The sequence below is a fragment of the Nomascus leucogenys genome, chromosome 22a (assembly GCF_006542625.1).
Source record: "Nomascus leucogenys isolate Asia chromosome 22a, Asia_NLE_v1, whole genome shotgun sequence".
Classification (NCBI taxonomy): Eukaryota; Metazoa; Chordata; class Mammalia; order Primates; family Hylobatidae; genus Nomascus; species Nomascus leucogenys.
The window spans coordinates 6,196,148-6,211,229 of record NC_044402.1 but is presented as its reverse complement, the minus strand read 5'-3'; the positions used below and the strand labels follow the sequence as shown (position 1 = coordinate 6,211,229).

At 53.9% G+C, this 15,082-nt stretch overlaps 1 protein-coding gene across 3 annotated transcripts in view; it reads left to right on the top strand.

Annotated features, from left to right (window-relative positions):
- The window catches only part of HHIPL1 (HHIP like 1), a 76,824-nt gene that overhangs the window by 51,691 nt on the left and 10,051 nt on the right, over window positions 1–15,082 (top strand). The window contains exons 4-9 of one of the 3 annotated variants that reach the window (XM_030803407.1): window positions 720–863; window positions 3,135–3,463; window positions 3,957–4,083; window positions 7,039–7,184; window positions 12,473–12,554; window positions 13,241–14,747. In XM_030803407.1, the coding sequence (XP_030659267.1) occupies window positions 720–863; window positions 3,135–3,463; window positions 3,957–4,083; window positions 7,039–7,184; window positions 12,473–12,554; window positions 13,241–13,337 (925 nt within the window). In that variant the 3' untranslated portion in view covers window positions 13,338–14,747. Of the gene's footprint in view, window positions 1–719; window positions 864–3,134; window positions 3,464–3,956; window positions 4,084–7,038; window positions 7,185–12,472; window positions 12,555–13,240; window positions 14,748–15,082 lie in introns of those variants that run through there. The other 2 variants (XM_030803406.1, XM_030803405.1) reach the window with 2 other exon arrangements.

Here is a 15,082-nt window from a genome sequence, read left to right as displayed (position 1 = left end):
CATGGTGACTCACACCTGTAATCCCAGCACTTTGGGAGGCCATGGTGGGCAGATCACTTGAGGTCAGGAGGTTGAGACCAACCTGGCCAACATGGTGAAACTCCATCTCTACTAAAAATACAAAAATTAGCCAGGCGTGGTGGCGGGCACCTGTGATCCCAGCTACTCAGGAGGCTGAGGCTGGAGAATCGCTTGAACCTGGGAGGCAGAGGTTGCACTGAGCTGAGATCGTGCCACTGCACTCCAGCCTGGGCAACAGAGCAACACTCTGTCTCCAAAAAAAAAAAAAAAAAAAGAAAAGAAAAGTCTTTTCCATTGTAAAATGACGTCCAAGAGAGACCATGATCTTGTTTTGTGGTTTTTTTTTTTTTTTTTTGAGACAGAGTCTCGCTGTCACCCAGGCTGGAGTGCAGTGGCGCGATCTCGGCTCACTGCAGGCTCCGCCCCCCGGGGTTCACGCCATTCTCCTGCCTCAGCCTCCCGAGTAGCTGGGACTACAGGCGCCCTCCACCACGCCTGGCTAATTTTTTGTATTTTTAGTAGAGACGGGGTTTCACTGTGTTAGCCAGGATGGTCTCGATCTCCTGACCTCCTGATCCGCCCGCCTTGGCCTCCCAAAGTGCTGGGATTACAGGCGTGAGCCACCGTGCCCGGCCTTGTTTTGTGTTTTTGGCTCATGCGTGGAAGGCTGAGTTTTAGGGGCCCTTATCTTCCTTTAGGGTAATCCTGGAGGTCAAAGAACCAGCCTCAAACCACAACGGGGGCCAGCTGCTTTTCGGGGATGACGGGTACCTCTACATCTTCACTGGAGATGGCGGGATGGCCGGAGACCCCTTTGGGACATTTGGAAATGCCCAAAACAAGTATGTTCAGCTTTTGTTTGGCTGGTGGGTTGGTCTACGTACCCCTGGGCTTCTGATACTCTTCCAGAGGGCGAGTTCCTTCCTCGGCCAGGCATTGTAGGGCAGGAGAAAAGGTTCTGCGTCCCAGCTCAGCCTGCAGCTAGCTGGGCAGCCTAGGCACGTCACTTGCCCTCATCAGTTAGAGGGGGTAAAAGTCCACTCTGCAGGCAGCTTGTCACAAGGAGTAAAGGCAATCTTGGCTGCCCAGGGCCTGACACAAGACCCTCTGGGCACAGGCGCCTGAGAAGTGACATTAGCGAGCCTCAGGGCAGATGGGATTTTCTCTAAGGTCAGCCTCGCCCTGCCAGAGCCCTGCTGGAAGAAGGGAAGGGATGCTCCCCAGGCCGAATGGCAAGTGTGAGCTGGCTGGAGCAGGGTGGCAACAGCACGTGGGGCTCCTGTCCCAGGGTCCCGCAGGAAGACCCAGATGTTAATGTGTAGTCTTGCTCTTTTACCCACTTTCTGGCTTGAGCAAATGAGCTCAAGATTTCATTCCATTACACACACACACACATACACAAATATGCATATACACACGTACACACATACATACACACATACACACACAAACACACATACACACATGCACATGCTACATATACACAGCACACACATATACACATATGAGCACACACAAACACACACATTCACATACACACATACCACATACACACAATACACACACATATACACACACATCCACACACGTCCACATACATCCACATGTACACACACATATACACACATACATACATACACACACATACACATCTACATACATACATACATACATTCACACACATACACACACAGTCTTGGGAGTGTAAACAGGATGTCCAGGAGTCTCAAGCCAGCCTCCCCCATTCCCTTAACCAAAATGATAAAACCTTCCTCAGCCCAGGAAGTAAAAATAGCAAGTATGATGTTGATTACAGTAATTAAAGTGCTCACAATTTGTGAGTTGTCCTTTCATATGTGACAGTGTAAGCATCATCCCAGCTTTCTCACGTTTGGAATGTGTTTAGAGATGAAGTTGAGAAAACACAAATTAAGGATTAGTGGATAATTGGACAGAACTTAAAAACATTATTTTGCTGCTACGAGTTGTGCCCACTTAGATATCGAATCCTGGCATGTGATGCGTGGGTTCAGGGGTGTGATCTGGATGGTGTTCAGCAGGCTGGAGTGTATGAGAGGAATTTACGGGGGAAAGTAGAAGGCCAGCAACAGGGGCTTGATCGCAAGGCATATATTGGGTGGGAGCATTTCACCACCGTGAAAGAGGATACTTGTTTGCTGTCCCTACTGATAAGGGAAGGGTGTGGGTGCTAATGCTATGTGAGGATGATGGAATACAGCTTCACAAACCCTGCCTTGAAAAGCAACCCAGAGGGAGGACACCAAAATGCTAACCGCAAGGGAAACTGATGCATTAAGTCGGTGCATCAAAAATCACAGATGAGAAGGGTATGTTCTCGGCACTATCTTTAAGCACATTGCAGATTTTTCCCATCACGCGTCACTTTTGTCATGAGCTATCCTCCTTAGCTGCTTGGAGCTTAGGGCTGCACCCCTCTGCTCTCTCCCCCTCCCCCCACCAACCCACAGTCTGGTGCATTTGGCTTTGATTGCAATCCTTCATTCACTGACTCTGCAGACACTTAATGGTCACCTACAGAAGAAAACTGTAAATACAAGTCATTTTTCTAGTGGAATTTTCACCCTATACCACAGTCCGGGAGGACTGAGTGGTCTGAGCGGGACCACTCTACTATTACAGTTGAGGACACCCAGATTCCACAGAGTGTGTGGTAAAGAGCTTGAGTTTCTGGGCCCAGGCTGTCTGGGCTGGATCCCAGCGGTGCGGCAACTGGGCAAAGTTATTTGACCTTTCTGAGCTCCGCTGCCACATCTGTAAAGTGGGGATCATACTAGGACCCACCTACCAAAACGACTGTTGTGAGGACAAAACGAAATAGATGATGTGTCGTGTCCAACGCATGGGACAGGCCTGGCGCACAGGAAGGTAGGGGATTCATGTTGAGTGAAGGAATGGTTACCCGGTTGTAAGTAGTTAAGGCGGACAGCATCCCAGGGTCTTTGGCCCCACACCCTAGGCTCACCGTGCACCTGGCTCAGCGGTCAGCCGGCGCCCCCGCACCTGCCTCGCGGAGCCCGTGCGCCCTGGCTCAGGACGACCCCGAGCCGCGCCCTCTCCCACCCCGCCCGCAGGTCGGCGCTGCTGGGCAAGGTGCTGCGCATCGACGTGGACCGTAAGGAGCGCGGCCTTCCCTACGGCATCCCGCCCGACAACCCGTTCGTGGGCGACCCCGCGGCGCATCCCGAGGTCTACGCCCTGGGCGTGCGCAACATGTGGCGCTGCTCCTTCGACCGTGGCGACCTCTCCTCGGGCGCTGGCCGCGGGCGCCTCTTCTGTGGCGACGTGGGCCAGAACAAGTTCGAGGAGGTGGACCTGGTGGAGCGCGGCGGCAACTATGGGTGGCGCGCGCGCGAAGGGTTCGAGTGCTACGACCGCAGCCTGTGCGCCAACTCCTCCCTCAGTGAGTGCCCGCGCCCCGGGGACCCCGGCCCCGAATCCACCCCACCCCACCCCACCCGCTGTGCCCCAGGGCCTCCCTCGGAGACCGCGCCCAGGAGATCCCGGACCCTGGGTCTGTCCCCGGCCCCACTCTATGGGCTGTGCGGCAGGGCCTCACTCGGGGACCACCCGCACCCCAGGCACCCCCTGACCCTGGACCTGCCCCCACCCCAACTCCACGGGCTGTGAGCCAAAGCCTCCCTCGGTGGCTGCCCTCGTCTCCACCCGGAGCCTCCCTGCGCCTTGGAGGCCTCCCAGCAGCGCTCTTGAGTTCCTCCTCGCCCCATCCCCACCTGGCACCCCTGCAGACACGCTTTCCACCACGCCAGCCCTGCTGTGGGCACGCCCCTCCCTCGGTGGCCGCCTCGCCCCCGCGGAATCCCTCCGGAATTTTCCTGGCAGATGAACCTGCCCCCCGCGGGCTCACCGCAGCTTCTCGCCCTCCCACCCCGCAGATGACTTGCTGCCGATTTTCGCCTACCCGCACACGATTGGCAAGTCGGTCACAGGGGGCTACGTGTACCGGGGCTGCGAGTACCCCAACCTGAACGGCCTCTACATTTTTGGGGATTTCATGAGCGGGTAAGTGACCTAGTGCCCTCGAGCCCCTGGCTGCTGCCACTGGCTCCTTGGGACTGGCTCTTTGGTAAAAGGGAGTGGTGTATGTGTGCGCCCGTTCCTGCACATGTGCCTCGCTGCTCTGACAGGGGCCCTCAGGTGTGGGCCCGACACCCGCATCCACCCCCTTTTCTCCTGAGGTGTATCATGAGCCTTTGCTGCAGGCCTCAGTACCTCTGTGATAGACACACAACTCCTGGCATTAAAGACTGGAGGTTTGCTTAAGTGCGGGACTGTGGTCTTCCTCTCCCTTCTGAGAACCATGGGCTCTGGGCCTGACAGCAGTTCTCATGGGCAGGAGGGCAGAATATAAACAATTTCCTGGACACTCAGGGCCACCCTGCTCCTGGGGAAGCCACAGCTTGTCACTGCAACAGCTGATGGGGTCCTGGAGCCCTTCCCCACCCCACCCCAGCCAGGACTGCAGGGAGCTTGCAAAGGTTAAGAAACTATGACCCAAGAGAACAGTGGCTGCCCACGGGCCTCCTAATGGGGAGAGGAGGAGGTGGGGCTCTTGTGGCCTTGGAGCCTTGCTGCCCTGCCCCCGTGCTCTAGGGCAGCAGTGTCACCCACTGAGACCCTGGTGTGGGAGGAGGATGAATCACATCCCAAATAGGTTTGATGGGGGAGGGAAACCTACATCACAACCCTCCTGTGAGTCAGGCCCTGTCCCCAAGGTTGCTGATGGAGCCTCATGACCACCTTGTTGTCCCATTGTACAGAGGAGAAAGCTGAGAACGAAAGAGGCCCAAGGGCAGGCTAAGACGGCTTGGTCTGAACCCTGGCTCACTTACTGGCCCGGTGACCTTGAGCCAGTTACTTCACCTTTCCTTATCTTCAGCTACCTCATCTGCAAAATGGAGATGATCATAGTACTTGCCCCCTAGGGTGGTTTTAAGGACCGAATCAGTTAATACATGAATAGCACTTAGAATCTAGTGTGGAAAGGAAGAAAGAAAGAAAGAAAGAAAGAAAGAAAGAAAGAAAGAAAGAAAGAAAGAAAGAGGAAGGAAGGAAGGAAGGAAAGAAGGAAGGAAGGAAAGGAAGGAAGGGAGGAAGGAAAGAAGGAAGGAAAGGAAGGAAGGGAAGGAAGGAAGGAAAGAAGGAAGGAAAGGGAGGGGTACATGCTTAATATATGGTGATTTTTTTTTTTTTTTTTTTTTGAGACAGGGTCTCATTTTGTCCCCCAGGCTGGAATGCAGTGGCACAGTCTCAGCTCACTGCAGCCTCCACCTCCCAGGCTCAAGCAATCCTCCCACCTCAGCCTCCTGAGTAGTTGGGATTATAGGCATGTGCCACCACGCCTGGTTAATTTTTGCATTTTTTGTAGAGATGGGGTTTTGCTCTATTGCCCAAGCTAATCTTGAACTGCTGGACTCAAGCAATCCTCCTGCTTCGGCCTCCCAAAGTGCTGGGATTACAGGCACAAGGCACGGTGCCCAGCCTGGTGTTTCTTAATTATTTCCATGCAACCTCCTCTGACAGCGGCTGAATAGGGTTCCCAAGGGGAGGGAATAAAGACATGAAGATGCCTGAAGCTGGTGGGAGAATTCTGATTTTGTGTCCAGTCTGCAGCCTGGAGCTGAGAGAGATACCTGACTTGGGCCCTTGGAAGTTGGATTCCTCTCCCAGATCCGCCCCTTCCCCTGCAACCCAGCTTTCCCATCTGGAAAATGGGTGTAGATGAAGCCTCTGTTTTTACCCCTGATTCTCCTTTCTCCCTTCTGTCCTTCCCAGGAGGGCCCAAGTCTCCTGGCCACAGAAATTCAACTAATTTTGCCAGTATTTTCCCAGCCCCTCTGCTGGGTCAGGCAAGAACCAGGATGACAGAGATAAAGAGGACCCCTGGTACCCGAGCCAGGGAGACAGACCCATTCAGTCCACCGCACTGCAACCCCAGAGAGCCTGTGCACACTGTGGGGGAGCCCAGCATGGGGGCCTTCAGGGAGGTCTTCACAGAGGAGGGGACGTCTCTAAGCGGGGCCTAGAAGTATCATTAGGTGATTGACAAGCAGCGATGGGAGTAAGCAGCAAGGTTAGCATATTCCAAAGATGTTGAAGCTCTAGCGCTTGGCAGGTTCTGAAACCAGTGAGCTCTTGAAAGCACTGTGCCCTCTGTAGGATCCAGTGGGCTGGATTGTATTCAGTGGGCAGTAACCAGGCTGTTCTCATTCATTCCTGTGGGTATCTGGTAGGTGCTTGGTGAAGATTGCACACAATGACAGCTTCATGGACGTACCACATGTGCAGTCACACAGGGCCCCGTGCTCAGAAAGGTTCACACTTGATCTCATGCTCTGTGATCACCATCTTGAATTCTTAATATATTTTGAACAAGTGGCCCTGCATGCTCATTCTGCACTGGGCTCTGCGAATTGTGTATGGTCCTTGCATGGATCAGTGGGTGAGTGGATTGGTAGATGGATGGTGGAAGGAGGGAGGGAGGAATGGATGGATGGATGGATGGATGGATGGATGGATGGATGGGTGGGTGGATGGGTGGGTGGGTGGGTGGGTGGATGGATGGATGGATGGGTGGGTGGGTGGATGGATGGATGGATGGGTGGGTGGGTGGATGGATGGGTGGATGGGTGGATGGATGGGTGGGTGGATGGATGGATGGATGGATGGATGGATGGGTGGGTGGATGGATGGGTGGATGGATGGATGGATGGGTGGGTGGATGGATGGATGGATGGGTGGGTGGGTGGATGGATGGGTGGATGGATGGGTGGATGGGTGGGTGGGTGGATGGGTGGGTGGGTGGGTGGGTGGATGGATGGATGGATGGATGGATGGTGGATGGATGGGTGGGTGGGTGGGTGGGTGGATATATGGATGGATGGATGGATGGATTGGTGCATAGGTTCCCCTGGGTGCCATGCCAGGCATGGCCTCACAGCTCATCTTCCTTTGCAGGCGTCTGATGTCCCTCCAAGAGAACCCAGGGACAGGCCAGTGGCAGTACAGTGAGATCTGCATGGGCCACGGCCAGACCTGTGAGTTCCCAGGCCTCATCAACAACTACTACCCATACATCATCTCCTTCGGGGAGGACGAGGCCGGTGAGTGCTCTTGAGACCTCTCCTTGCTGGTTGCTCTTGCCTGGGACTGGTCTTCCACCCTGTGGTCCTTCTGGTCTCTGATGTGGGAGAAGGACCACACAGGCCTGAAATTAGTTCCCACCTGGGAGGAAGATGTTCCCTGGGCTCCAGACCTTGCATGTGCCTCTGTTACGGAAAAGGGGTGTCCCGATCCAGAGCCCAAGAGAGGGTTCTTGGATCTCACATAAGAAAGAATTCGGGGCAAGTCCATAGACTAAAGTGAAAGTAAAGGAATAGAAGAACGGCTACTCCACAGACACAGCAGTCCCAAGGGCTGCTGGTTACCCACTTTTATGGTTATTTCTTGATGATACGCTAAACAAGGGGTGGATTATTCATGCCTCCCCTTTTCAGACCATACAGGGTAACTTCTTGACGTTGCCATGGCATTTGTAAACTGTCATGGCGCTGGTGGGAGTGTAGCAGTGAGGATGACCAGAGGTCACTCTCGTGGCCATCTTGGTTGTGGTGGGTTTTAGCTGGCTTCTTTACTGCAAACTGTTTTATCAGCAAGGTCTGTATTTTGTGCCAGCCTCCTATCTCATCCTGTGACAGAATGCCTTAACTGTCTGGGAATGCAACCCAGTAGGTTTCAGCCTTATTTTACCCAGCTCTTATTTAAGATGGAGTTGCTCTGGTTCACATGCGTCTGACACCTCCTCAGGCATCTTCACCTCTCTATGCTCCTGTTTGTTCCTGTGGAAAATGGAAGTAGTGGCCCCTTTCTTCCTCTTACCTCCACCTCACCCTGGGTAAGGTTGCCATGAGCTCTAGTCTAATAACATGGGTAAGCGTCCATGCCGGTTAGCCGGCCAGGAAGGATCTGGAATGGTGGAAATGCAGGCAGGTGGTGGAAGAGAGCCTCCCCAGAGACCTCCCCTGGCCTGGAGTTCCTGATGGCAAATGGATTTGGGCCATTAAATGAAACCACATAATTATTTCAAAGCGGGTGGACACAGCCTTCTTGCCGCTTAGTGGGTCCTGAATCTAGGCACTTGTCAATGCAAGGGACAGAGTGGGAGGGGAGAGGAAGAGGGGCCTGGAGACTGGATCCTGCTCCAGCCTCCTGCTTTTGTCCTCGGCCCTGGGATTGTTCCTGGACAAAAGCCCAGGGGCCCCCAGTGGGCGCTAATGGATGCTTATGGAGTTGCTAGGCAACGCCTGCCCAGGGGCCTTTGGAGGGGTGTCCCCTGCCCGGCTCAGTGCCTAGAGCCCCCAGGGCTGAGTCTGGGAAACCTTTGTTGAACCGTCAGAATCTGAATTTCCCAAAAGGCAGCCCCCAGCCCCCACAGCCATTCCTAAGCCCTCTGAGCCCTTGAAAGCCCTTTCTTTTGGTCAGTAGGGGGTTAATGTGTTTTAGAAGCAGCGGTGCCCCTCCCCCACAGAGGCAGGGCCTGGAAGGAAGGTACAGTTCCCAAAAGGCTGTTCCTCAGCCCTCTGAGTGACACCCGAGTGTGGAACACCAGGAGGAGGCACCAGTGAGACTGGCGGCCCAGGGACAGCTCTGGCAGCGGCCTCTGGACAGCACAGAGCCCGGAGCCCTGGGGTCCAACGCGAACAAACCTTCCCCCTGCTCTCGGCTCCCGCTTCTGCTTCTCTAATTGTTCCAACACTTGCAATTTACAAAACAAGTACCTCTGCTGGCCCAGTGTGCTCTAGGGACAGTCCACACCACAGAGACCAGGAAGGTGGCTCAGTGTCCCACCAAGGGAAAACATCCCCTTTGCCCTCTGAAAGTTCATGGAAAACCACTGACAAGGGGCAGATTCCTGGGAGAAAAGGCACACAAATGCATCCTGTCACAATGACATGACACAGGAGCCGTTGGAATGAAGACCCAAAGATACAGGGGAAATTGTCCATTTTTTCTTTTTTTTTTTTTTCGAGACGGAGCTTCGCTCTTGTTGCCCAGGCTGTAGTGGAGTGGTGCAATCTCAGCTCACTGCAGCCTGCAACCTCCACCTCCTGGGTTCAAGCGATTCTCATACCTCAGCCCCCAGAATAGCTGGGATTACTGGTACGCGCCGCCACACCCGGCTAATTTTTGTATTTTTTTAGTAGAGACGGGGTTTCTAGCCTGGTCTCGAACCCCTGACCTCAGGTGACCCCAAAGTGCTGGGGTTACAGGTGTGAGCCACCGCGCCCGGCTGAAATTGTCCATTTTTATGCTCAGGTGCAATGGAGTATGGACAGCTCTGTAGAAATGTGATTGGACAAAAAGGGCCTGACCTTACGCTGATTGAGTGGGGAGGGCCAGCACAGCCTGTGTGTCTAGATTCTTCTTGGCCTCTCTGCGCATGCAGTCCTTCCTTCTGGGTATGGGGCTCTCTCTGGAATGGGGGTCTTATGACCTGCAAATGGGTCAAACAGGTCAGATCACCTCTTCCTTTTTTATTTTAGAGGTAGAGTCTTGCTCTGTCATCCAGGCAGGAATGTGGTGGCGCCATCATGGCTTACTGCAGCCTCAAACTCCTGGGCAATCCTTCTGCCTCAGCCTCCCAAGTAGCTGGGACTACAGGCACATGCAGCTATGCCTGGCTATTTTTTAAATAGTTTGTAGAGATTGGGTCTTGCTGTGTTGCCTAGGCAGGTGTGGAACTCCTGGGCTCAAGTGATCCCCTGCCTTGGCCTCCCAAAGTGCTCGGATTACAGGCATGAGCCACCATATCTGACCCAGATAATTTCTTTTTTTGTTGTTATTGTTGTTGTTGTTTTTGTGGGATTTTTGTTTGTTTGTTTGTTTTGAGACAGGGTCTCGCTCTGTCGCCCAGGCTGGAGTGCAGTGGTGTGATCTCGGCTCACTGCAACCTCTGCCTCCTGGGTTCAAGCGATTCTCATGCCTCAGCCTCCCGAGTAGCTAGGACTATAGGTGCGCACCACCATGCCTGGCTAATTTTTGTATTTTTAGTAGAGATGGGGTTTCGTCATGTTGACCAGGCTGTTCTCAAACTGCTGACCTCAAGTGATCTGCCCGCCTCGGCCTTCCAAAGTGCTGGGATTCCAGGCGTCAGCCACCATGCCTGAACTCAGATAATTTCTTTATGGCCAGTTTTACACAGAAAGGTGGGGGGAGCGTTACAGTAATATTTTTAGGTTCTATGACTGGCTTTGGGGGAAATGTGTGCTGGTTTCTATGATCTGCCATGGGAAAGAGAGGTTCTAGTTTCTATGGCACCTAGGGGGAGAATAGGACTGAGAGACGGGAGGACAGGAGAAGGTCAGAGAAAAACTTTTGCTTTGGAGGCAGCTTCTGAGGCCTTCATTTTGGAGCATTGTTTTCTGAGTCTCAACAGCAGCCCTGGGCGGGCTTGGCAGCACCCTCGGGGGCTCCCTGTGTGTGCAGAGGGTTGGGGGCTACAGCTCCCAGCATATCACGGCTGGAAGGGGCCTTGCAGTCTGCCTGGTCCAGCCTTGTCATTTTACCAATGGGGAAACTGTGGCTCACTATGAATGCCTGGTTATGGAGGAGGGGCACCATGCCCAGCCTGGCCCCTGGACACCTCCCAGAGTGGGGCCTTAAGGTTGTTTGGCCAGATGAACCAGGGAGTTCCTCAAGGGGTTGGAACAGAGGAGCCAGGGCTGCTGCTGCTGGCTCACTCCAGAAAGAGGCCCAGAGGGGAGTGGATGGTCCAAGGCTGTGTGGCCAATTTAGGGCTGTGCCCATGGACTTCCCAGCAGGGACATTCCACCCGGGGACCCCCAATGCTGCAGCCTACATCATCACCATGTGTGCCTACAGTTCCTCCCCCGACCTCCCCAGTGGGGCTGGTGCCCCTGGGTTGGGGGTTGGGGGCCACTGACCATTCAGCGTACTGCTCTCCTCATCCCCCAGCCCCATCACAGCTGGGTCTACCCCGGTTACACAAGTTACCCCTCAAGTGCCTTCCCTTTGCACTTCCCAAGTTTCCTGTGCCTTGCTTCTCAGACCCCACCCCCATGCAGCCCTCCCTGACTGCACCTGTCCCCAGGGATATGCTTTCCTCCAACCTGTTACCAAGTTGTCTGTCTCAGCTTCTCCATGGGGAAAGCCCCCTCCCTGCCCCCAGTCCAGCTGAGCTCTCTGCTATCCTTTTACAAGGACAGAGGTATTAGCATGGCTGAACCCTCAGGATGAGCCATGTGTGGCTTGTGTCTGGGCTCCCAGCCACCATGCATCCAATATTGGTGTGGGGCTGGGGCAGCAGACTTCCCTGAGTTCTGGTCCTGGCTTAACCATTCACTAGCTGTGTGACTTAGGACAAGTCACTTGACTTCTCTGAGCCTCTTTTTTTTTCTTTTCTCTCAGCTGTAAGAGAGAGAATTGTCTTAAACACATGGCTGCCAAGGTCACTTTGAAAGGTGCAGGGAAAGCGAGGATCAGCCAGGATGCTTTTTAAGGAATAATGCAGCCTATTTTCTGGACATAGGTGCCCCTGGCAGCAGAAGTTGGGAGAGAGGATTGGAGTGGGAGGAGCAGGGAGAACCCACATTCCCTGAGACAGTCCTCAGCACCAGGGGCTCGGAACTCCAATGGTTACATTTTCAGCAAAGCTCTGAGACGGGAGAAGTTGAGGCTCAGAATGGGGCCATCACACAGCTGCTGGAGATCACAGGGGGCCAAGCAGAGGGGCTAGGACCTACACTCCCAGCCATGTACTCTGCTCCTTCCTGGGAGGTGCTTGCTGTCAGCAGAGAGACACCCTGGCCTCGAGGACCTGGCAGGGCCCAAATCCCAGATGACGGCCGCAATCATAGCTAGCTAATGCTGATTAAGCACACACTCTGTGCTCTTTAGTCCTTATAACAGCCCAATGAGGCATGCCCATTTTAGAGATGAGGAAGCTGAGGCTCAGAGAGCCACATGTGCCAGCGGGTCTCCCAGAAGCAGTTGGGGAGCTGGGCTGTAGCCCCCTCATGTGTGCCCAGAGGTGTGTGGGGCTGGGGCATGAAATCCAGGTAGGTGACAGGGGTGGTGCTGGGTCACTGGGAAAAGGCAAGAGCAGAGGTCTGAGCCGGGGTGGGTCCAGGCAGAGCACCTGACACCTGGGAGACCAGGCTCCAGAGGCCCTTGGGCACAACCCGACGCCTCACCCAGCCTCAGTTTCTCTTTCTGGGGACTGGACAGCTAGACTGAGCTGGGATGCCTCACGTGACGGCTAGCTGGGGTTGGGGTCGATTTCTAAGCCTGCAGGGAGCGGGGTGGTGAGGCGGGGCTGGCTGGGACGGTATTCCAGGTGGGGGTCTCACTAGTCACTTTGTTCTGTCCAAAGGGGAGCTGTACTTCATGTCGACAGGGGAGCCGAGTGCCACAGCTCCACGCGGGGTTGTCTACAAAATAATTGACCCATCCAGGTGAGTCCCAGCCTCCAGGACAGGGAGCTCCTGCTGTCTGTCAGGCCTCCTAGCTCCACTGGCTTGTCCCCTCCGCCTCGCCCTCAGGTGGGCGGTATTAATCCCCATTTTCAGACAAGAACCCTGAGGCTCAGAGAGGGACGTGATTTGCCTCCGTTCCTCCAGCAAGGGGCAGACCCAGGATTCGGCAAGGGGCGGACCCAGGATTTGGCAAGGGGCGGACCCAGGATTCAGCAAGGGGCAGACCCAGGATTCGGCAAGGGGCAGACCCAGGATTCAGCAAGGGGCAGACCCAGGATTCAGCAAGCGGCAGACCCAGGATTCGGCAAGGGGCAGACCCAGGATTTGGACCCGGGTCCGAATCTCAACGCACAGGGCTATTAGGATAGGAGGGAGCTGGAGAGGTGACTGGGGCCGAAGGCGGAGGCTTCACTTGGCTTTCTTGCCTGGCCTGCCCTCCCTGCGTCTTCCTCCTGTCTGGCAGGCCCCTCATTCCTCATTTCCTGGGCTGCCCCTGCACCCCCACACCCCAGCCCCCAGTTTGCCTCTGCGATGCCTCCCAGATGACACCCTGATCCTTGTGTGTCTCCGCCCCGTGCCTGCCCTTCTTCCTGTGGTCTGTCTTCCACTGGGGAAAACACACTGGGCTCCCTTCGCCGGCTCCATCTCCCCAGCTTCCCTTCTAGCTGTAAGGCCAGAAGCGCCATGCCAGGCCATGTCCCAACTCCTTCCGTGTGCAGCTCATTGACGTCTCACCCGTTCATTTTACAGTGGTGGAAATGAGCACAAAGATACAAAATCATGGGCCCGGGACCCAGAGCCAGGGTTGGGCCCAGGCCACTGGCTCCAGAGCCCTAACCCCTCGGCTGTGTGCCTTAACCTTACCCTCTTCAAGCACCTTCCCCAACCCACTTTGCCCTCCAGGCCCCTGTCCAGCCCTTCCTCAGCTCTCATCACTCAGACTTGTAATCTCTGGGCTACACGACTGTCTCCCAGCTGCTCTGGGAGTCTCAGGGCCAAGCCTGTGTCTCTTCACTCTGCAGAGGCCGCCCAGGTACTGGGAATGGCACAGAGCAGAGACTCAGGAACGCTCGATGAATAAATGAGTGATCAGCTTTCTAAGCTGCTTCTCAGCTCTTAGATTTTCGCTTCTCTGCTGGCTTCCACAGCAGTCTGAACACCTCTTCACCACTGGGTGCGGACACAGCTTGTACTTATCTCTAACACAAGGCCTGAGGTTGCACTCCAAGAATCCACACATTTGGCAGACCCTAGGAGTCCCCAGTGTGTTTACTTACCCTAAACTTTGAGACACGCCAGCTTTGGGAAAATCCTGAAACAAGCTGGCATGTTTCATGTTCTTGGGAGGCAGATGGGAGGAGTTCAAGTCCAGCCTGGGCAACATAGGGAGACCTTGTCTCTAAAAAAATTAATTCATTTTACAAAAAGAAAAATTCTAAAACACTTATTGTGCTTAAAATCTTTTACACTGGGCTCAGTGGCCCACGCCTGTAATCCCAGCACTTTGGGAGGCTGAAGCTGGAGAGTTGCATGAGCCCAGGAATTCAAGAACAGCTTGGTCAACATAGCAAGACCCCATCTCAACAAAAAATTAAAAAATTAGTCTGGTGTGCTGGCACACATCTATAGTCCCAGCTACTGGGGATGCTAAGGTGAGAGGATCACTCGAACTCAGGAGGTCGAGGCCACAGTGAGCTATGATCGCACCACTGCCCTCCAGCCTGGATAATAGAGCAAGACCCTATCTCAAAACAAAAGACATTTTAGAATAGTTTTAGATTTACAGATGAGTTGCAAAAAGTACAGTGTTTCCTGTATGCCCCTTACCCTGTGTCCCTTATTATGAACACCTCACATTACCATGGTATATGTGTCAAAATTAATCAACTAGCATCAGTCCATCACTATTAATTAAACGCTACAACTCCACACTCTTTTACATTTTTTTTTTTTTTTTTTTTTTGAGATGGAGGCTTGCTCTGTCACCCAGGCTGGAGTGCAGCAGCATGATCTCAGCTCATTGCAACCTCTGCCTCCCGGGTTCAAGTGATTCTCCTGCCTCAGCCTCCCGAGTAGCTGAGACTACAGGCGCCTGCTACCATGCCCAGCTAATTTTTGTATTTTTAGTAGAGATGGGGTTTTGCCATGTTGGCTAGGCTGGTCTTAAACTCCTGACCTCAAGTGATCGGCCCACCTGGGCCTCCCAAAGTGCTGGGATTACAGGTGTGAGCCACCACGCCCAGACTCCACACTCTTTTTCAAAGGATGTTTCTAGTTGTTCCCCAATGCCCTTTTCCTGTTCCAGGATCCCGTGTTGCCTTTAGTGCTTGCGTCTGCTTAGCTTTCCCCTGTTTGTGTCAGCTTCTCATTTTCCTTGTTTACCTGACTTTTTTTTTTTTGCTTGTTTTAAAAGCACACATAAATTATTGACATGACTTTTTATCAAAAAAAACATAATCACTTCCTCTTTCCATCCCTTCCTTCTCATTTCCCTGAGGTCCCGTCCA